General features: G+C 41.6%; 1 protein-coding gene across 2 annotated transcripts; it reads right to left on the bottom strand.

Moving 5' to 3' along the window:
- Nucleotides 1–4,125: 4,125 nt before the first annotated feature.
- On the bottom strand, nt 4,126–23,854 carry LOC122402475 (sodium- and chloride-dependent glycine transporter 1-like). 2 transcript variants are annotated; one of them, XM_043405294.1, is made up of 12 exons: nt 23,453–23,854; nt 21,411–21,690; nt 18,846–18,902; nt 16,929–17,184; nt 15,713–15,871; nt 14,195–14,402; nt 13,528–13,699; nt 12,967–13,323; nt 12,521–12,730; nt 10,784–11,125; nt 10,408–10,648; nt 4,126–8,740 (listed from the first exon to the last, which is right to left on the bottom strand). In XM_043405294.1, exons 3-12 carry the CDS (start codon nt 18,861–18,863, stop codon nt 8,574–8,576), a joined length of 2,130 nt encoding a protein of 709 aa, XP_043261229.1. In that variant the 5' UTR covers nt 18,864–18,902; nt 21,411–21,690; nt 23,453–23,854; the 3' UTR covers nt 4,126–8,573. The 2 variants fall into 2 exon arrangements, with proteins under 2 accessions (XP_043261229.1, XP_043261228.1); XM_043405293.1 differs by lacking the exon at nt 18,846–18,902.
- Between the last annotated feature and the right edge of the window lie 352 nt (nt 23,855–24,206).

The following is a 24,206-nucleotide window of genomic DNA, read 5'->3' as shown; positions in this document are numbered from 1 at the left end:
GAAACACCGATGGAAAAGAAATCCATAGGGTTATCGAGTTGTTGAGATCGCTGATGCAAAATGCGCGTGGAACGCGGTGTTCGAGGTCTCTGTAAAGATTATTTTTATATACGATAAACACTGAATCATCAACGAAAATCTGACTTGTAAATCGTATGTCTGAAAGCGTCATTGTGTTCAGGAATTTATTTACTGCTTCGTTTCGAAACTCGAAGTGTATTATAATATTACAGATTTTATCGGAGACTTCAATTGTTACGATCGACTCAAGAAGTTCTATTTTAAAATACCGATAGAACACGTATGCCTAAGTAATCTATACTTATCGAGTCACGTACTGTCAGATAACAATTTATCGAAGATATCGTGACAATACTTTTTTCTGCCAAATATGTAATCGTCTTTAGCCGAACGATAGTTTTTTCTTACTTTTCCCGAAAGCTTCACGACACGAATATAATTCCATGCGAACGAAACGATTTATTAATTTAATTCGAATTCAACATTCCGTCCGATATTTAAATAGATAACAATTTGGAGCAATCATCGATGAACATTTCTTCAAGCACAAGTACTTCGCCCTGTTACACAGTTTTCGAAACTCTATGCACCGTTTCGCCAATTTAAGACAATCTAAAAATATTGCGAATAATAAGAAACGTAATTTAACAGTTGACGATTACAATTATGCACGATTCTACTCTATATCGTGTCTTTTTATTAAACCGTTGTGTTCATCGAACTATTAGCCCATTCAGGACCAACATAATTATCTGTATTCTTTAGAAAATCTCCGCAACTAATTTTAAAATGATTTTACATCAACGTTGGTCCTTAATGGATTAACATAATCCAAATACATCCGTTCGAACGTTGCAACGAAACGCACCAAAAACGCTTTTTAAGCCGCCGATGGGAGAGAACCGTTTATAGATTTAATCGACTAGTATTTATAAGGAATATTTACCAAAAAAAAAAAAAGAATAGACTAGGATGTAACATTAATTTAATTCGAGCTAACTTTAACGTTAAGGCCAAAAATCGAAAAACTGGAGAAAAAAAGAAAACCGGCGGAGGATTATCGTCAACCATATATATCAACACTTTATTAATTACACACGCATCATATACATATACATAGAATTTACATAATGTATATATTTCCCGCAATGTAATTTACATGTATAATAATACAATTTCTTATTTTTCGATATATATATATGCGTGTGTATATATATATATAAATGATTATATATATATACACACATACTCATCGTTTCTCGAATATCGTTTTATTTGTTTTCTTAATCATCCTCTTTCTCACTGGTTCACAAATTGTCAACGCACGATAAACATTTCGAATTGAACTCGTCACGCGTAAAACTTTCCCGCCGTGTCTATACGTGGGTGAGTGTCGCTGACATTGTGCAACAACGTGTATACATATGTATATACTTCTTAGTTTTATATACATACATATATACATATCTATGCCTGCATATATATATATATATATCTATGCCTGCATGTATATATATATATATACGTGTTTGATCAATATAGATACAATATATAATTTCAGTTTTTCATTTATCCCTTTTACTTTCTGTTGGCTACCTTAACCTTACGCACGAAGATAAATCGAACAGCATCGATAATTTGTTTGTAATAGTACTCGATGATGGATCACTCGATTATACCCCATATTCGACCAATATTTCTGTATTTAAATTCATCACATTCTATTATGATTTTTAAAAACATATTAAACTGTATAGAATTTTATAAAAATTACAGGTGTAAGTCAGATTCTAACGAGAGGTTTTAGCCAGATTTAATTAAATTTGATTGTATACGGCTAGTGAGACACTTCAAGATTCTGACGAAATTCTTTAATTTTGCTTCGAACGTATCTTTTATGAACGAATGCCAAACGACACGTCTATATACGCAAATAAATTCAGAATTAAAATAATGTTTGATTTACCAGGAAATAAAGTTACGTTTACTGTTCGATCCACCCTCGCCCGTCCTTATTCTTCTTTCTTATATTTTGATTGTATATCTTTCACCACGTTCTGAAAGTGTCTCTCGTTTTGATCGAAGGCAGAGTATCGCGAACGGATATTAATTATTTATAGGACACACCGAGGATCTGATATGAGTTAACCATTAATCGTTACTTAGACATAAACCTCACGCGTCTCACGCCAAGGATGCAGGGGAACCAACCGATCCGTTCGTACGTAAAATTAAATAAATGTACAAAACGGTTAATAACATCGAGGAAAAATTTTAGTTTATTTTTAAACATCGTTCGACAGCGTGAAATATCTTCACCCTGCAAAGACTGATTAATTTACAACGTGAACCTTTGTCTCCCATCGCGTTCGGGATTAAATTTATCAGCGATTTAACACTGTGCGTGTCGGGTAAGACGATAAAAATGATTTACGCTCTATAACAATAACAATTAGTTTCTCCGTTCTCGCGTCGGGATCCGTTAAGTTTTATCTATCTATCGTACATAAAACTCTTCAAAAGAATGGATTACATCTAACAAGTATACTTTAATATTAAGTCTCGTGACGATGTTTCTGTAGGAATCGGGATCCACGAACCATAAACGAAAAACAGTCTCGCGAAATTTAAACGAAGAAAATCGAGAGACACGTTAGCGCGCGTGAAAGCATCGTTCGCGACAGAAGCGAACCGTTACCATTCATTTACTTTATTTTTCTTTTTTATTCGTTTGAACATTTTATCAGGAATTTCACTATGCGTGGTTTATTTGATTCCATTCTTTCGACCGTCCGACGATTTTCTACGGAATCACGCTCGCCGACGTACAAAAATCTTTCCCTTAACGAGAAGGAATAACTAATATAATCGCTTTCACGAAACTTAACGCACCTCTTATCGCTCTCGAACGCTTTCCTTCTTCCTCGATTGGCTCTAGGACACGTTTACTTTGTACTGTTCGCTCTACTGGTTGCTCTTAGTGACGTAAAGTTCGTAACATAACCCGGTAACCGTGGATCCGTCCGGCAAAACGAGATCACCGAATCGGCGCTTCGTTTAGCAATAACGCGAGACAACCTAAGCCATGGTTTTTATTTATTTCGACCATTGAACGGGCATCGATCGGAAAAAAAAAACAATTTGTAGAAGGTCTCGATTAGATCCAGTCGATACAAGAATATTTATTAAAATATTTATTAAAACGGAAAGTGTATCTTATAACCGACTTCGAATATCGTCGTAACTCCGCTACTTTTACAATACAACTAGTAACATCTCATACTCCGTAAATACTTGCACTCGTACGCTAATGTATTCTTTTCTCGCTTGTATACACACACCTGGGTTTCGTTTATTTTTAATTCTATACTTAATTTCATTACCTTGTAAGCTGAAGAACATCGAGAACGTTTTTAATTGAGAAATGCTCACATCGATCCGGACCTTCGACAAATCGTTTCTAGCTATGTAAGAAATTAGAATCCTGTTACCATCGAATCCCCCCCCTACGATCGAATGTTCAAACGTGTATATAATCGGAACGTGTTGTTTTCATCTATTTCGTTTTCATCTCTAAAATAGAACGATCGATTTGTTTGAGAATTTCCGTGGTAAAGGTTTTCAACGATTTCATTCGTCTACGATATTGAGGTTTCATTATCTGACTGTAACTTCGTAGGGCCGCAATAATTTGACTGTTCAAGGTCACTTGAACACCAGGCACAATCCCCCACTCGCGACGCAAATGGGCAACTAGTGGTTACCGGACGTAAAAAGCTAACGAACGAGAAAGAGACGTTCGAACCGCCGTGGGTTTGATAATCGTTCGGTATCTGTTATCTAAAATCGTTGTACAGCTAAACTGCTCGAACAAAATTACGTTAAAATAGTTAATAAGTATCGGTAATGTTTGTTTCTTTCCTTGTTATTGTTACTGGCAATGTTACCGTGTTGTTACCGATAATTCTACGTCACTGAATCTTAACCCTACCTAGGACAGTCGACCATGTTTGGCCTGGCCGGCTTAACCCGGCTTCTAACGCTATTTATTATTATTCTTTACTTGTAACATAACGTTTTTATAATTAATATGTATTATTATTGTGTTAATGACGCGCTAATTTCAATCTTTTGTTTAAATTCCTTTTTAAACCTGCATTAGATTCGCCTACTTAGCCTAAGGACATTAAAGTTTATGAAATGCTTATCTATCAGTCGCCCTTCCATCGCGAATCCCAAGTATATCAATCAACGATCGCAATTCGTCGCTGACTGTCGTCTGTTTATATCGATTTAACGGTTCTTTTCAAAGGAACGGGGTGGGGGACGCCCTTAACAAAGGAATTATGTTCTTGATTATGTCTCGGATATGGCTAGTTCGAAACGTATCTCGCGTTTTGTTTTCCCCTCCCCCCCTCTAATTTCAACATGGTTGCTGGGCGATTAGTCTATACCTCTTTTCGTAAAATTAAACACGAAACAATTGTCCGCACGGTGAAAATAATATTTTAGTCGGGAGCGTTGGAGACTTTCCATCGACCGGTTTTTATCATTACAATTACAGATTGTTGTCGGCGGAGAGAAATTCGAAATTGGGAATCGATTCTGTAAACTTTCACTGTCTTCGACGCGAGACGTGGCTCGATTGGAAACGAATTCCGATTCTTGGGATTCGAGTGTCTGTTCTTGTCGAATGGTTTTTTGCCTATTCTCCGAAGCTCTGAATATTAACAACGACTAGATTCTAAGACGTTAATTAGGTCACCGAGGATCCATCCTGCACGCGGATGGCGAGGATCCTCCTCCACTAGTTCGTCCTTTTGAGCAAAGGATCGATGGCAAAGGGCGATTACTTACTTCTAACATCCACCTCGATAGTTTGCAAACTAGATCCAACGGAAATCATATTGAAATTAAAGTACACGGATCGTTTGTACGAATCTTTGGTTTCGCGTAAATTCAGAAAATCTGTGGTTGATTATTTACCTGGAAAAAAAGTACTGTTAATACTCGGTAATTATAAGGAAGAGCTATTCGAACACTCGAGAGGTTATTATCGTCAAACTAATCGATCACTAACTAAATTCTACGCGCGTTTCTAAGATCGATTATACCGAAAACAAAGCTTCGTACAAAACGAAGTTTATTCTTCGTTTTCTTTATGATATCCCGTATAGTAACCGAAGAACCTTCTAATAAATATTGTGACATCCGTATAAATGATCGATTAACGTCAAAAAATTTGGCAGCGATCTCCGTACGCGGGTGAAAAAATTCTAACGAAAAGAGGAATTTTGTAAAAGTGTACGCAACCATCCAACATGTGCGCGTGGATCGTTGAGAGGACGAAAAGTGGAGTTAGGCCCATTTTTACACTAGAAAATATACGTATACGCTCTCAACGTACACACTTTCTTCATTTGTTCACACACGGAAACGCAACATCTCACGCATCGTTTACTTTCGCACGCTCACGGATATGAGTTAACATATTTAGTTATTCTTCTGTTTTTAATTTTTGAACGCAGCGGGTTTCGTTTAATGTTAATTGTATTTTTTTTTTTTTTCTCGTTTTCTCTTTTTTCTCCTTTATTCTTTCAATTCTCTTTGTTTTGTCTCTCCGCCCTTAGCCTCTTGTGTCAAACGACGATCGTGTCGTTTTTATACTTCTTTTGTACACGTAATAAACTATGCGACGCGTACACCAATGTACAAGCGTCTATAAATATATTTATATATTACATATATATGTCATATGTATATATACTATATGTATATCTGTAACGTCTGTGTATGTATATATAGAGGGTGTTTCGCGCGACTGGGTCCAGCCAGAACTCTCGAACCGTAAAAGATAGAAAATCGGACGAAAACGATATCGAGTATTTGTTGATTGCTTTGATAATTAAAATTCTGTACACTCGCATTTATTTTCTCTAAAAAAAAAAATGGAATATTTCAAAAGATGTTTTAGACTTGACTATCTCGTACGGTTCAGAGACTATGGTTGGGCCCAGTTTCTCGAAGCATCCTGTATATACATATATATATATATATATATATATATATATATATATATACTTGGTACGATAAATGTAATATTATATACGATACAGCTAGCAACACTTTACAAATGGGGTCACATAAAAAATAAAGAATCACGATCTCTCACGTTATTGACTGTACGTACGCGTAATTGTCTAACATCTCGACTTCACCGACTTAATGTTTATTTATATTTCCTATGTTGGGTCGGAAACGATCCGAAAACGCTTTCTCGCTGACCCGTGAAACGACACCCCTCCTTCTCGTCCCCCTCACCCTTCCGTCATCCGTGATCGGCACAAAAATATCGTCCCTCTAACGTGGCATGCAGTCTCCGCGCAACGTCTATTTAATCTATTTCCCTGAAAGACCTCGACAGCCCGAAAATAATAGGAATCGGAGGCGCGCGTGTGCAGGAACGCTCGACAATCACCCTAATTCGTGCGAAAATATTCTTTACTTTGAACCGGTACCGAGAAATCAAGCGTTCTTCGTCTTCCTCCAATATCGCGCTTCTCTTCTCTATCCGAAAGCAAACCTGGACACGTTCGAGCGAAAATTGAAAACGATACGTCGATTTGTTTGAAACTATTTTAAATAAGTTATCTTTCGAACCGAGCTACACTTTCGCCGAAAGTATCGAACTGTTAAGGAGGAACAAAACTAACGATAAAAAGAAATGGTTGACAACCGTTAAGAGCTTCCGAGCCATTTTTTATTTAATGCGACAGTATTTTAAAAATAAAATGACCGTGCTGCGAGAAAACGTATCGTTTAAAATAGTATTCCAAAGGTGGCCAGGTCTGCCTGAAAGTTATATTAGCGTAACACTTAACTATTTAACCCTTTAAGCGCTATGCCGCGTTTACGTTGATCGCTCTTGATAATAATAGAGATAGTACTCAGCAGGTAAGAATCAATTGTATGGAATAAAAATAAAAGGTGAGGATCGTTAAACGTTGCGCAGACTTTTCAATTATTTTTAAGTACCGAAGCCAATAGTTGGCGAAATAAATACACGAGTATGTTCGGCTATAGTTATACATGTGTCTACTTTGTCTTCAACTACGCTTAAAGAGTTAAAACATCGGCCAAAAATAAAGCAACAATCGAGACGACCGGGTTGAAAATAAAATATTCTATTCGCGTCGAGTAACGATTGTTGCCGTTTCTCTGTTGGAGGACATCGATGAGTCAATGTAGGAAGAAAGCTTTAATTCTAATTTAAAGGTGTGGCTGGAAGGGTTCCTGAAATGCGTGTAATTGTTTTAAAATGCGATGCTACGGTAATCGTCAGTCGTTTCGAGTCCTCTAGAGTTCCTAGCGACGAGTCGTCCAAGCGTTATTCAATGGATCGTCAGCGTTGTAGCGTTGTGATAATTAGAGTGAATATCGTAGCGTCCCGAAGTATAGTTTTCCGTCGTATCGTTCATCTTAAACCGTATATATACTTTATATTGATCGAAGAATCTCCGTTTGTTTCACTGGAACTCTATCAACGAGGATAACGCACATTTCGCGAGTCAACATCGAGAAATACTCAACCGGTAGCGAAACTATAAATTTATAAAACTTACGATCTCGTAACGGCGAACCGTTCGCGATAAAATACTTTTGCCGGGGAAATTCAATAAATTGCCGACGAAACGGGACCTCTCGATCGTTCAACCGGCTACATCGAATGTCTATCGTTCGAAACGCCTAAACCCATCGCTACGCAATTAACGTTACCGTGGATGAAACACGCGCGGGGTGCAATTAACCAATGTCGCGCCCAATTTGATCAGAACGAACGTTCGCGTCTCCTAATTTTGTGTGTCGCTTGAGTGCAGCGATAAATACGTAACTTTCTTTTCTAGAATACGTACACAATTGTTAATTCCTTACGTTTTTATGTACAATCGAAAAGCAGTAGAGTAGCGTAATTCTAATGTTTACATCGCAACGTGTACGGAACGTTTCACAATTACCTCGTACCGATTAATTCCCTGTCGATCGTGCAACGCTACGGTCCTGAACGCTTACAATAGACGAATCACGGTGCGGAACGACTCAATTACGATTCGCACTTAGGAATACCGGTAATCAAATAAACTCTTTCGCTAATAGTCGTATTCGTTTCCTAAATCAACGCTCGTGTCGAACCAGTCGACATCGAAAACTTTAAAACCTCTAAATGTCTATAACAATGCTCTAAAGTGTAACCAACGAAGAAGGCTCAGATACTTTCGTCGAAATGAAAACCGATCTTTGATGAAATCATGACTACCTCGAATCAAAAATAGAAGGTACTACCGGATTCTGTCGAATACGTATATAAAATAAATAGTCTCGTAAATTTCTCTTCTATCCGTACGTTCGTAATCATCCTTCCCGAAACTTCCTATCGATCGATCGATCGTTACGAACCTAATCGCGATACGCAACTACCTTTTTGCTGACGTGTTGTATTATTTGGCGACAGACTCTTCGGCAGACTCGTCCTCGGATGTGAAATGAACATCGTGTCAAACTTGTTGGGACGTGATCAAGTCGGTTTTACTTAAATTCTTGAGGATCGACGGTCCAGGCAGCTTCTGAGACGTGCCTGACGAGCACGACGGCTGCATCATCATCGGCTGACCGTACACCAGGACTATGGTGTTTCGCACGGAATCGTATCCTCCTGGTGGCCCTGCGTTGCAATTATTTCATTAAACTACATTAAATGTACAAAGTATTATCCATCGAGTAATATCCAAAGGCAGTATCTTTATATATTACTTCGTTCACGAAAACTATTTCTGAATCTATGGGAATCGTAGATCGATTTAAAGGATTATAAACTCGCGATGAACACACGATATAAAGTTTGAATTTCAACGAACGTAACAACTTGACACCATTTTATTTATATTGATAATAGATTCCAAACTATCTGTTTAAGTAATAATTCACGTTCTCTAAATCGTACGGTCGCGAAAATAAAATTCGCCGCGTCCTCGATAATTAATCGCGTTCCAGTGTCAATTATTTCTAATCGGGGAACAATTTCCGTGAAAATCCTTGATCGTCTCGACGGTAATTAAACGGTTAAATCTTATTAGAACAACGATGGACGAGCCAAAGTAATATTGAATCTGCCCCGAAATCACGGGGTCCCGGCGTCGTCGAGTCTGATGAACTGCGGATGACGTTCGCGTTAGTACTCGACCCGGGCACATCTCGTTATCGATCATGCTGGCACGCACGTAGACGGGGACCTCTGCACGGACCTGGCGATCCCGTTAATAAAAGAAAAATACGGCCTCTCGTAAGAACTTCTCTGAACTTATATGTACAGAGCATTCGGCCAAACCTGGGGAAAATTTTATTGGGAGATTTGAAGGCCAAAATAAGACGAAAATCAAAAATAGCTATTGATGCAACGTCTTTCCACCCCCCGGTGTTTCGTATTGCTCGATATTTTTAGATAACGTACGAATGTTGACCTCTGTAACGTTTTATATCCCAGGAATTGTTTATCGGGAAATCAAGAAACCTGGTACAGTAGTGTTCGGACTGTCTAACACACGGTTATCCGAATAACTATAATAGAAGGTGGACAAATTTTTCGGCGAAATTGAAAAATTTCTAATCATTTTGAAAAAATTATATTTAGTTCCAGGGGTCAATTGCAATCATTTTTTGTGAATAGACATACCCCCGAATTTCTAACCACTTTCGAGAAAAAAATTCCTTACCTAAAATATAATGTGTGGCCAGAGATCTGTGATTATATTCCTCAATTTTATCACTTCATCTAGAACCTCCCATTAAAATTTTTCCCAGGGTTGGCCGAAGACCAAATTTCGCTACAGGGACACGTAAAGAATTTTGTTTCCATTTCTGTTTATTTAGCATAAAAATTTGGGAATTCGACTTTTAGAAGATGATAGTACACCTATGATATGCGTGAAATAACGAATACGAATTTTAGACGCGTTCGTAAGCTACGGTCGAAGTATATAAAAGACCATCGAGTTCACATTAATTATTTACGAAAGCGCACGAACGATGAATATATTTAATATAAGACCCGAAAATCGAACGTCGTTTCTCGAACAAATTCCATATCGCCACTTGTGTTTCGCAGGCGCGTTAAACGCTCTATTGTGCGACGGTGTATGTCTAGATTAATTATCTTTAGTTATCCATTTATGTCGCCGAGCGACGCAATCCGATTACAACGGGGGCCGATGGGTCGGTGATTTCGCATCCGAGTAAACATCAACCGCGACGTATTTATTATTGAAATACACATTCCGCCGGATGACGGCGTTTAGTTGCACACGAGTGGAGTTTAATTAAGTTCCTGATTACCTGGCGACGGCGTGTGAGTGAGGATTCTCGACGGGGTCGAAGGATTTCTGACGGCCGGTCGCCACTCGGTGGTCGGTTGCAAAAGTACTTTGGCGCGCCACCACACGCTCATGCACCTGCTCTTCTTCGTCCTGCCCTTGCCGTGTCTCTGATAGGACGACCTGTTCAGATCCTCCTCGTCCTCGCCGTCACCATCCTCGTCGTCGTAGGCAGTTCGTCGACGGGGGTCCCTCAATTGATTCTGAGAAAGTTAGAATCGACTCTTGTACCTAGGTCAACCTACGGTTGTGAATCAACTACGGTTCTCGTGGCGATATCTATCGATCCACCAAGTCCTCGAAAACCAGTTGACAGAGTTCGAATGTTAATTACGTACGAGAGTCATGCCAACGATGACCAGAACGGGTATCAGCCCGATGATCCATCCGACGCAGTTCGCCCATTTTGGATAAACATAACCGCCGTAGGTCAGAGGCTGGTATTCGATCCAATTGAAGAAAAGAATGAAGAACAACGTCGCCGGGGTCACGATTCTCCACATCCATGTCCAGAAGAACATCCAAAGACGACTCTGCGGCCCGATCATCAGCTGGACGTCGTCGAGGAATCGATCCGCGCCGTAAATCCAACCGACGAGAACACACTCGCCTATAGCGATCAATAATACCGACCAATTGGCCGCGTATTTGTCCATCAATTGTAACCAGTACACCCCGGCCTGGAAATATATCCAACAATTTCATCGAATCGTTAACAATTCAAACCGGGTGGGTTTGTTCAATTTTTAAATAAAAGTTTCCATCGCCCAAACTAGCAAACGCGTACGATTTTACGTGCAAAAATGAGCTGGGAAGGTAGGAATAACATTATTTTGTTTTCGAGATAATTGAAATCGGAGATTTATGGGATACGCGCGCGATCGAATACGATATGCCTGGCGCGTCTGACCATTAATCGTTATTTCTACTTGCTCCGATTTTAGAGTCGTATTCTAACGCACGCGTGACCAATGAATTTTTCAGGTCGATCTTCTCGAAAACAAGGCTTCCTTTTCCATGTATCGTCTTACTCGGTATTTGAAATTACTCTGTTAAACGTTTGCTTGATAAATAGGCGTTTCAAACAAAAGTTCCACGGTATCAAAGAAGATATTTTGCATTTTTATAAGATACATTGCACTCAATTTGTGGCACTAGCAAAGTAAATATTCATTTATTGCAAGAAGGTAGAAGATAATTGAGTGTGTAGAGGGACGAAGTTTTTAAACCCAATTTTGAAAATATACATAAGATGAGATGCAAACGCAAATATACATATAACGATAATAATATGTATAAAATAAATAATAAAATGAACAGCGGAACTAAAAGTGCGGATATAATGGAGAGTATTTAGAGATAGTAATTAAGGACGAAAGATCTGGCAGGTTGTTCGAAAGAGAAGTAGGTTAGGAAGTTTTGAATATTAGAGGGAAGAGAATTGTAGCAGGACGCAGCTGTATAATAAACGGAGGCTCGAAACTTGGAAGGTGTATGCTGGGATGGATAGATGTAGTTTGGGATCGAATGGGATGGGTATTAGTGGAATGGTATGAGGGATTAGTACGGATTAAGGTATATAGTTAGACTGAGTGGACAGTGTGTCGTATAATAAGACAATACAAATGAAAATCTCGTTTCTGTTCCGTTCTAAGCCGGTACGATTTGATAAATAAAGAAAAAGGTACTTCTTTAAGCTCTAAGTAAAAGTACTATGTTGAATCAAGAGGAAATAATTTTAACGTATGCACGCTCTAAACGCGCAGAGCAGATTTTATGGTTGTTTCTACCGTTCGACGTTTTCTGGTATAAACCGTAATCTTTAAAAGGGTATTACCATGCTCTGAAAGCGTACTGATTCTAAAGTATCTTAACGTTCGTTTAAGTTGCTTCTATTCCCGATTTGTCAAGAAACTGAACAAAAAGGAAGTTATAGAGAATTATTCTCTCGACTGAAAATGTGTTCAAGTTACAATAAGCGACAGAAAACTTATTTCGAATCCATTTGCTGTGTTTCATTTTACGTTTAATGATATCATGCGAATTTTCAAATATATTTCTCTTTGTAAACTTACGTTGGTGGTGAAGATAATTCCACCAGCGTAGCCGAAAACAGCCGCCGCGAGGACCACCCACACTTTGAAGTTCCTCAGGGCCGGAAACGCGTCGAGTATAGCGGTGGTGACGGTCTCCATCAGAGCGAATTGCGAATCGAGGCCCAGGGTGAGAAGCATCACGAAGAAAAGCAACGACCAAATCGGCGCGACCGACAAACGTGCAACTACCTATTTTTTAACAAATTTTTCTTCAAACCCGCGATATCGTTTACGCGAGCAAAAAGGAGAGGCAGACTTCGCGAAATTTATTCCACCGTACTTGAAATCGTTCGAAATAGAAATTATGCGATCTTCTGATTGTAAAATCAACCTTTCTCGAGCGATTGGCCATCGAAATGAGGCAAATTACGAGCAACAGATCGGTTTCAATTGTTGATCTATCGATACGGTGTCGGTTTACTCACTTCAGGATAGACGATGAACGCTAATCCAACGCCTTGATCGACGACGGAGGCGACCGGGACGTCGAGCTCGTGGGCCAGGAACCCAATCACCGAGAAGATCACGAAACCGGCGAAAAAGGACGTGCCGATGTTGCTGATGGCGACGATCACCGAGTCCTTGTAGCAATCGTTGTTGAACTTGTTGTAGGAGCTGAGCGTTATCAAACCGCCCCAGGCTGGGCTCAGGGCGAAGAAGATCTGCACCGCGGCGTCGCTCCACACTTTCGCGGACATTAGTCTTTTCCAATCGGGCGTCAGATAATAGATAATGCCCTCGCTGGCGCCAGGAAGCTGAATTCCCCGAATGAAGAGAGCGATCTGCGAACAAAACAGAGTAATTTCGATCTTCGCGATTCGAAAAAATGGCTTAAAAATGAACGATCGAGCGGTTATTCGAGGCCAGAGTGTCTATCTGATGAAATTCGTTCTGTTTGCAAAGCTGAAATACTGAATATTTTTCGAGGTAAAAATAAAAAATGAATTCGAAAGGCTAGGTGATGATTTTTAATTAACCCCACTTACCAGAACGACGTAAGGGAAGAGAGCAGTGAAGTAGACAACCTTCCCAGAGCTTTGAACACCCTTGCTCAGACATAGGAAGACGATGATCCAAGCCAAGAGAAGGTTTATTGCCATCCAGGGTCGAATGGATCCTGTCTCTTCTATTCCGCTGCTCATCCCCAAGACGTGATTACTGAATCAAACGCAATTTCAATTGCAATTAGCATGTTGGTGCACGATGGTTCCCGCGGTATTTGAACAGAGGAACGATCGCCAATTAAAAATTTTCCCAGAGAGAACGACCCTCGCGCGGAGAAAGAAAGCAGCTCGATAACGACGAGACTTTCGTATCCAATTAAATCGAGATCGATAAGCCGAAAAAAATAAAACGAGCGCGGGAAACAATTAAAGAGATCTAAAATTCACGGTAATCGTCGAGAATTGAAACTCGAGGCTGGATGAGCCGCGTACCGTCTGAGAATTTATGAAATGTAAATGTTTCGATAAAAATGGAAATTTTTACGAAACTCGGGGATTGCATCCAGAAATTTAAATGGCTATCCTCCGTTTTATTAAATCGCTTATCCAATTTAATTTAAGATATGCATATACATGAAATTTTTAAGAATAAAACAATTTTATTAATTTTCACGTTGGTAATACGTTGCAGGGAACCGGTGATTCTTACTTGAAATATTCCTCGGCCGGTGGTTTTCTAATGGCACTAGTGATATTTTCGATAGTCAGACCCATGGAGGCCATTTGGGTAGAATTTAAGCATCTTCTTTTGAAGTACGTCATGTTTTGAGACACGCATGCTTCGGCAGCTTCTGGCATGAAACAATCCTCTGTGCTCCAGGGTGGCTCGCACTTGCTCCACGGCAGTTTACCAGCGCCTACGACGATAAAGACATTTCCTTGGTCACGAGGGAAATACCAGTAGGTCGCTCCAAGACCTTCTTCTTTGACATATGGATAAGAAAAACCATGAAGCACTCGAAATATTTGAACGTCGATTAATTTTACCGCTAGATCGCTTACTTATTTATTATTATTTTTTTTTAAGGAGTAAAAGAGATTAATTTGACAGTCGAAGAATAACAGGAAGGAAAGTGACTGTAATTGCGTAATATTTTCCGAGGCATACCGACGCGATACATTCTCTGGAAGCAATTTCGAGCGAGCAACTACGGTTGATGTACGACCTTCTCGATTAACTTTATGATCATTGTCTCCGTTAAAAAATTAGAACTAGAAAGCGTTTCATTTTCCCTGATTTAACGTTCATTTTTACGAACTATAATATCCCCACCCATCAGGGACGGTCGATATCGCGAAAGAAACTGCATTCGATTCGAAAGAGAAACGACTCTTAACGCGAACGTTACAGACACAACGTTGTTGATTCTTTAATAATACAGTGGCCGTTGAATTCGCAATGTGGCCTCTTTTTCTGTCTCTGTACGCCCACCGCGTCCCTAGAAACGTCAATTGCATTACTTCGTGGAACCAGCCCCGGTACCATCGCGCTCATTAACCCCTCTTAAATACCTACGGTATTTGCGAAAACTGTTAAAGCGTACGATCTATCGTTTACTCTGTTCGAATTAATTTGCATAATTTTCTGTAACTCGGAAACTCGCGTCAAAACTTTCACCCGTACATTACGAATAAATTATTTCGTGTACTTGGAGTTCGCTAAACGTGCTTGCTATCAACAAGGGGGATTTCAATTACTGAAAAAAATTCGTTGCTTAAAATATTGACAAATCTTCCTGAGAAATTTTATTCCGCAATACGTAATATTTGAGGGATTAATCTCTACCCCTTAAAGTGAATTTCGATATAATATAAATTATTTTCGACTGTATGGTTCTCTTATCCTGTCTTATTCTCACGGTATTTCTCGTTAATATTGTTTATTGAATATGAAGTCTCCACATATTGAAATTAGCTTGTCGGAGGTGTTTGGAAAATTGATTCTAATTAAAATTCGTGAGCGTAGAAAGATTAAGGACCACCAACGCGTTCCTGAAAATGGTATCTCGCGAGATATATCGGCCGGGTGCGAAACTCGGAAAGGTCCCGCTCAAAATGGACCGACTTCAAGCTCCGTGGGATCAATACCTCGGCGTTTGATGTCATATTTTCATCGCGGGAAGGAAAACTACCGTGGCAACGGTGTCAATGCGGTAATAAATCTCACCGGTGAGGGAGACGAAGATGTAGTAAAGCGTCCAGGCGATGATCAGGTTGTAATAGAGCATCACGACCGAGCTGATGAGGACCATTCCGTATCCCAGGCCGCGTAGCAAGGGGCAGAAGCGTTTGTAGGCTGCCACTGGGCCAAGGCTCGCGTACTGCCCTGGGGAAGGAGGGGGAGGGGGCCGGAATATTAAAGGAAGAGTAGAATAAAAAACAGTAAACGATCGATGAGCCATCGTGCCGGATAGTAGTAATGCACCTTACAATTTGCGTCGATATCGCGAACGGTCGCCTAAGAATAACGTTACGTAACCCGGTAGCGAGATCGATCGTTCTATTTCGGCGAATCGACGGCGAAAAACTTGACCTTGGGAATCGTCGTGACGAAGAACTTACCATATTCCCGTGCGATACGTAGCGCGTTTACATCGTAAAAGGTTATTTTCGTAATCAGTACGGAGGAGGATCGATCCAAGGATTGATAAGTCTCGCGATTCAACGTTGCACGAATCGCTTGGTCGGAAAGTTTCGACGCGTTCGACTTCTACCCGGTTGAATCGATATTCTGTGGCGTAGCGCACGAAACCACCCCTTTCAAAGACTAACTGATTTCACCGGAATCTCGATTCGACGAATTCTGAGAGGCGAACGGATTAAGACGCGCGTCAAATGCACTGGGATTTCGACTTAATCCTTTCTGTCCAAGCGGTTTCATGTAGTAAGTTCAACGTATAAGCTCGACGATTCCATTCGCAGGCGCGATAAAAATTTGCAGCGTAACGGGAGGCAAATTCTATTGGTATCTTTTAATTTTTTATTTTAAAATGTACCAACAATCGACTTGAAAAATTTGTTTTAGAAATAATATCGTATAACGTACTCTATCTCTTCAGTTTTTAGAAAGCTGTAAGCGATCATCGCCTTTAAGTCTTCAACCCTCCTATAATTTTCAGTATAAACTATTGATTCGAGTGACCCCCATAAATAAAAGTCTGAGGGCGGTGTATCCGTCGATCGTGCTGGACATAATATCTCATGAATTTTCGAAGTCTTCTTTTCTCGAGGAGAAAGGCTGCTGCAATTTTATTTCCCGCTCTTAATTTTCTCGCGAAGTATCGCGTTGTGTAAGATCGGGAATCTAAAGGTGCACCGATTACTTACGATGGCCGTCGAAGCGTAGATATTTCGATTGCGAGATGGAAACAAGTTTTACTTACCTAAGGAAAGCTCCATGAACATGAGAGGCAGTCCGGCGATGATGAGCATCACCGAGAACGGTATCAGAAAAGCACCACCTCCGTTCGAGTAACAGAGGTACGGAAAACGCCAGACATTGCCAAGCCCGACGCTGTACCCCAGAAGGGACAGCAGAAAGTCGAATTTCCCCGTCCATGTGCCTCTTTCCGGGTGCTCATCCACGCCTGCCTGCAACGACGCTTGGCTGTTCGCCACCGAGTACTTGTCTTCGTTCTGCTGAAGAGACCACAACGCGAAACCCTTTTCATTTCGTTCTTATCAATATTGTATAGAGACACCACGCTTCCGTAAACTTTCGCGAATCCTTCGCGTTCTTAATACCACGTGTTGAGCAACTATCTATTTTTTATTCCCAAACAGTGGCTTTCGATTCCTTAAAAATCCATTAATTCGTATTTAATTGTCGGTATTTACAGTCGATGAAACGTTATAATACTTTCGTACGTATCGTTGCTATCAACAATTTTTTATAAGATAGTCGATGCTTGGAACAGTTCTTTTCTAATATAAAGGAAACAAGTTCCTGCACCCCAAATACTGTATTTCCAAAATGCAAATATAAATCGTTATAAATCTTTCTGCTCGATTTTATCCGAGGACTAAGTCTTCTCTGTCCATAATTGAATTACAAGTATACTCAGTCCATTCCACTACTGTATCGCTTCAGATACAATTAATAGCAATTTAATAAGAAGGCTTAATACTTGGTTGATAGTGGAGGGGTAATCGTAATATTGGAAGTACCGAACTAGGTCAGACAATGGCGGTGGCGTGCATTGAACGTATTCTTCTCCGACTGGTCGTAACTTGAAAAATGCTGCCTGGAATATCTTAAGCCCACGTAACTCTTTTCACGTTTACCAACTTTGGCAATTAAGTATCGTTTCTAACAAAAACAACGAATCGTTGAAATCGCGACCGTCGATCGAGAACCACTGTTCCGGGTCGAAGAAAGACTCGAAAGTTCCGCGATTTTCCTCGATATTCCTCTTCCCAATGGTCATGATTCGATCTGTGGCAGTGTAACGCCCCAACGAAGTAAACTGCAGCCTCTGCAGAAGTTTCCTGAGGAATTACTAATGCTAATGACCACTGGGAAATCAGAGCTAACAAATTGGTTCAATGCTCCAATCTATCGTGCACCATCTAATTTTCCTGTCGTCCTCACTTTTATCGATCGGCATCCCCCAACGCGTAGATTTTGCGAAATAGGCGCGGGTGCAACGTGACGTCGACAACATACGTTTAATATGGCGTGAGGTGCGTGGAAGCGTAAATTTTCCAAGAGCGTAACGTCCTTTTAATTAAAATACATCGATCAAAACAATAGATATCCCGTTACTCTGGCCGTTAAACAACTCGACGGACAAACAAGAATGCTACATGCTGTTCCACGTTAACGGAAAATAATTTTTCGTCGATGTTTGTAAATTATTGCTAATTGAAAAAATATTAAAATTTAATGTAACGCATCAGAGTTCCGTGTAACGATAATTTACAAACAACCGTTCCCCGATACTGTATTTTCTATTATTTTCATTGTCGATACTCGTGCAGGCACTCGATAAAAATCACCACTCGTGTTCCGGGAAAAAATTGCAATAAACGTTCAGCGTCACAATAAATCACAAATTCGCGATGCAAATATTAAACGACACGCGATATCGGAAACGAGGCGATATACGCGTGGCACGTATTTCCCGGGAAATAATTTTTCGCCCCGATTCTGTTTCCACGAATGATTTTCTTGGCTCGTCGACGAGCAAGGTTTGCTTTATTCGAAGAAACATTAAAAGCGACCAAAAGCAAATAATTCTATACGTCACTACTGCGCCAGTCAGCGGTGAGTATGCATTTAATTATTCGGAGTTGCATACCTTGCCTTTAAATTCCATTTAACAGGATCTCTTGAACATTCTCTCTTTCCTATGGCTCTGTGCACACGATTCGATGAATTAGTACGATCGTCGGTTGCATAGAATTCTTATAATTGTTCGTTGCGCAAAATAAACTCCAATCGTTTCCTCCCACGAGTCTCTTCGAAAAATAATTCTATATTTAAAAAATAACAAAAAAATAATACAGCTTGAGTCTTTAATATTAACCGCGAGATACGACGTTCTTCCTGAATTGTCGTTTTAAAAATAAAATAGGGTCGTACTTTCAGGACTCTCTAAGAGATCCGTATCTCGAGGAATCGGACGAAGTCGGGGGAAATGGGGCAAAAAATAAATCTTACAGTTCACGTCCTAGAAAGTACAGTGTCTGGATATTACGAATCTTTACTGGCAACTATAATACTTAACCTTGTTTTAGACACAATACCCGACGTTATAGCCTGTTGATAAAAGCATGTTTGTTGCTCTCTGCCGTGCAAAGTCTACGTTCCGAACGAACGGAACGATCTTGATGTTGAGACAAATAATGGAGCTTTCGGTGATGAAACGCAATTTTTAAACGCTTTCTCCAGCGTTGGAGAATGATTTCGAGGAACTTTTAGAGTCAGATAATGACAGTTTTAATTACGGGCCGACGCATCGTTGCGTCTCGTACGTGACAGTGCCGCGATAAGATTCGTTTTGCTCTTCTCGTATTAACCTTGTTAGTCGCGGAAGATCAATACGGGAGTGTTTCCGTTCGCGATTATAAAAAGAGTCGGCCCCGCGTCTCGCGACGAATTAATTCGCGACGAAGGACTTCCAGAAGGATTTCAACGGTGCATTCAGCGTACGTTTATTTTGTCTCTCTGTCGTAATAGACGTTCGCATTAAGGTCGTGTAACGCTCGCCGCGTACGTTTCAACAGCTCTCCCGGCGATTTGTTAAGCGTTTGCCTTGGCACTAGCGAACATTTCGTTCCCGCGAATCGATTAAAGCTCGAGAAGCCCATTCAGACAAATTTCATTTTCGAGATGGATTCAGGCTTCGGCCGCGCTACCCATCGATTTCCCTTCAAACCGCTCGCTTTCTCCAACACCGACGATTGTATCGGCGATTGATTATCGCGAAAATCCCAAACTAAATAATCCCCGTGCAAATGTCGAGTCCCGCGATCTCGAGGACGCTACGTCTTTTCTGATCCTGATCGCCTTCGTCCTCGATTCTTATCGTTCCACGGAGAAACGGGGACTGTATTTGTAAGAGAATCCGATTGAATTAGTTTAATATTCGTCTCTCGTGTCTGAAAGCTTGTTCAAATTTTTTAAAATTTATCAGCGACAGGATCGATTAAGTAACTTTGGATCCCTCAAAACCAGAACATATCGAATAAAAATTTATTCAGTTTGAGATATTTTTTAGAGGAATATACTGAATTTGTAATGTGTAAAGATAATTTAAAATTGCCTCGGAGTGAAATCTTCCGAGCCAGAAAGTAAAGAAGATAGTATCGAATTAACCATCGATCACGTTTCGCAAAAATCAGCACCATACTACCTGTTCTCCGAGCATCGAGGATCGTACTTTTAGCAGAAACCATAAACGTCGAGCAAGGGTTTGAAAACTCTTAAAACGTTAAAACGAAAGTAGAACGCAGGTACTTCGACCGAGGCGAACATAAGGAAGATTCAACGGTAAACTTGCAAGTACCCGCTAGACTTTAACCTTTCGCCGCTGAGGCAGTATATATACGTTGACCTAATAATTTGTAGCTGATTTACAGAAGATATACATCCGCGTCCCGATGCGTTAACACCCAATTGCGAAGTACATGCATACGCTAAATTAACGATCATCCACGTACGATATACGTCCTCGCAATTACAAGTTGAATCGAAAATAAGACGTGCGGCAATTTAATCGTGGGATTCCGATCGAACGGTGACAAATTTTTCGTTCTACGATCGAAATTGTTATTTTTATCCAGGCGTGCTTCGTAATTTCCCATCGTTTTACGGACCAGCGTCTATAAGTGCGATTATACTCATGAACGGTGGATCTATGAACTTAATCCGCTACTTAAAATTTCCGTTTAAGCAACGAAACGACTCTGTCGACGATACGAGCGACGGAACGTTGAAATATTTAAGCATCGGAGAATCCACGAGCGTTTCTATCGTAACGAAAGGTCTGAAGGGTGGGGATCGGAGAACGAGCGTAACAAAATTCGCACGGTTGTATAAGTATCGCGTAGGACGATCGCTCGAGCGAAAAGCTTCGGGTGCTTGCCAAGTGCGCGCGCCCGCGCAATTACCATAATTCGAGTTAGATCGAAAGCATCCCGACGGTTACTTTCGTCGAGGGCCCCGGGCTCTTCTCTTCACCCCCGAATCTCCGACGCTTAAATTCGAATTCGCTTAAATTCTTCGAAACGCTCGAGAAGAAACGACGCGCGAGACCCGAAGGGATCAAACGACGCGCCCGACGCGGGACGGTCGGGATAAATCCGATCTAAATTTGCCACGAGAGATTATATTGGAGTCGTTTACGAGGAAATTCACTTACGTCCCAGCAATCCAGATAGGGACGAATCCTTGGCGAGGACTCCTCCATCCTCCAAACTGGCACCGAACGTGTCTACGAAGTCAGGCGAGCCTTCTCCTCTTCATGCTCTACGTACATCCGATAGCTCTTGCTGGCGCGTTTATTCTCGATCCACTGGTGTCCATCGTTAATTCGAGGCTCCCGTCGAACAACCAGTCGCGCTGGCTTCCATTTCTTCGGTTCCCTCGCGAGAATCTCTCCTTTCGATATTCATTCTTCAACGCGCCATCCGTCCGTTTGTCTGGAAAATGAAATCGTGGAATCGACCGTCTTTTCGATTACAGATTCGTTACGCAATGTAAGATCGAGTGTAACTATTCGTGGCGAAGTAAGATTCCACGTACGACGCGTACGGGATGCTAAACAATGACTATTCGCGTCCTAATTGCTGTTATCAAGTTCGCACCAGATACACAGCCACGCAACAACGTAGTTACTCCTTCCAATGCTCGCCGCTTTGTAACTGACAGCCCGGGTCACGCCGTATTTCTACCCCCGCCCGCCATTTCGACCGTTCCCTTTTCTCCGCATTAATTTCGGAGCCCGCTCGACGCCGATGATTCCGATACCGCGGAAGTATCCCATGTTTCGATATAATTAGAACGCCTCCAAACCCAAACGCGTCGTTAGCGAGTCGTTACAACATCCACCCACCGCTCGGACGTTATCGCGTATAATTTCAAATATCGGGGACTTCGTCGAATTCGAAATGTAAAATTTACTACATTTGTACAATTTTATGAGGAACATAGATCTTCGATAATCGATTTCAGTAATCTTTCGATCCTCCCGTGATTTTAACTCGTCGAAATTTCTTGTTGGAAGGGTCAAACATCGCGATCGTCGAGAAAAAAGGAATTCTCGAAGTGTGAAACAGGAAACAGGCTGACGTTAATTGGAATTCGCGTTCGATCGCGATCAGAAAAGAACGACGAATGTTCCGGTGGTCGAACGCGAGACGGAGTATTTCTCGATAAGGTGAAACTTGGGTGCGAAACGCTGTTACGTGATTAACGTCGAGCAACGTGATCGTCGGCGCGGAAAACAACGACGCAGTCGGGGTTAATCGAAGTCCCGGATAGAGATGTTCCTACGCTCGAGCTGCGACTCGAAAAAAGTTGAATCGAACACGATGGAGGAAAGAAACGAGTGGATCCGCCGAGCCACGGAACTGTTAACGTTAACCGTCAGCTGTTGACCTTGTTCGTAGCAGCCTTTCGTCTTTAACCTTTCCGTCGCGGAGGGTCGCGCGAGCCAAGTGCTCGTATCTCATTATTTTTAATCGCCTCCGCCGGGAAACGATTGTTCAACGCCCCGAAAATCACGGGGTCGAATCGATTACCTTTTCTTTAAATCGCGCGTTCAAAAAATTTCGCCTAATATTTCCAATTTAATGGACCGTAGGAATTTGATCGCGCAGTGGAAGATCAGCGTGTTCGATTCACCCCTGCCGCGACGTCACTGCGATCACGCTTAAATGTCAGCCGGGTGACGATGGGTGGTAGTTCACTGGTCGCTCCGCGCGTACCTAATGCATTACGAGTCTTACGTAGACCCGATTCTGCATTCTGTCCCTAGGAAATCTGTGTCAGTGTAACCTACCCCGAATTCGATGCGTTTAACATCCCCCGATTGGACGTTTCGGAAAGATAGAATTTAAACGTCGCCGCGAGGAACCATGCGCGAATTCGGGGATTTAAATGAGACCAGTTGCTCCGATCGGCCGACTTAAATTCTCGGTACGATCAATCGTTCCCCTGATTATTTTCATTTGCTGGATTTATTTTTTACCGAAAAATACTCCGAAGGAAGCATCTGTCCCCGAGGGGATGGAAACCGAAATTAAACAGCTGTCGAACGCGACGAAACGGGGGAGGGGGAGGGGGTGGGGGTGTACTCGCCAAGAAGATGGAGTGTTCGTGAGACTTCTGGCACCGTTCGCCGGCACAGTTCACCCATTACGTAATCGCGATAGTGTCGTTCACCGGGTTGATCGCACGCACCTGATTACGCCTGGCGATGAAATCCGTGGACAGGTCGTCGCGGGTGATTCTGGTTGGTCTTTGGTTGATCAGCTGTGGCCGGTACCGTTGCACGCGCTGCCATTGGAGAAGTTTGGCGAACGGCGTGCCAAGGTCGGAGACACGCACTGTCACTGGGTTTTCAGGGTCACAGGCCGCGGAGGTTGGACCGCGCCGTAAGTCCGCCGCGGGCGCACGTCGGCCAAGAACAAACGGGGCACCTGCTGGCCGTGTTCCCGGCGACGTCGTCGACGTCGCGCGCGTTCCGTTGCGTTGACCGCGAGAGCCCGCGAAGAGGAGCGTCGATCGTGTAGGAGACGGTCGGACGAGGCGGACGGACGGACAGACAGTGGAAACGGTCCGTGCCCGGGCAGCCAGCCAGCCAGCCAGCCTGCCTGCTTATGGGAGAGCTTTTCTACTTGCAGCACCCCCAGTCGACCCTGTCGAGCCTCGAACTCAACGGATCGATCGATATTACTGCTCCTGCGAGCTGCGTCCTACCCTAAACCCTGTACCTCCGTAGGGCTACTCTTTCTCTGTACACGTATACAGGGTGTTTCCGGTTCTAACGCTCCCTAACCACCAGCTCGCTAGCTCCCTAACTTGACCACTAATTGCTCAAATTTTCTATAGTATGTCAAATAATATGCCAAAATATATTCAAATAATTTTATTACTTAAACATAATAATAATCAATTATAATTTAAATTATGATAATATTCGAGTATTTTTTCA

The sequence above is a fragment of the Colletes gigas genome, unplaced genomic scaffold (genome assembly GCF_013123115.1).
Source record: "Colletes gigas isolate AHSC1104 unplaced genomic scaffold, ASM1312311v1 Colletes_gigas_Sc00036, whole genome shotgun sequence".
Classification (NCBI taxonomy): Eukaryota; Metazoa; Arthropoda; class Insecta; order Hymenoptera; family Colletidae; genus Colletes; species Colletes gigas.
The sequence above is the reverse complement of the archived record's forward strand: the minus strand, read 5'-3'. Positions and strand labels throughout refer to the sequence as shown.

Bases quoted from the DNA above. Each gene is read 5' to 3' on its own strand.
- LOC122402475 (XM_043405293.1), bottom strand. From the start codon at position 21,458: ATGGAGGAGTCCTCGCCAAGGATTCGTCCCTATCTGGATTGCTGGGAC. The intron at 14,403-15,712 runs GTGAGATTTATT...TTATCGTCGTAG, and splicing joins CATCTTCGTCTCCCTCACCG to GCGCTGGTAAACTGCCGTGG. The intron at 13,700-14,194 runs GTAAGAATCACC...CGTTTGATTCAG, and splicing joins CCGGCCGAGGAATATTTCAA to TAATCACGTCTTGGGGATGA.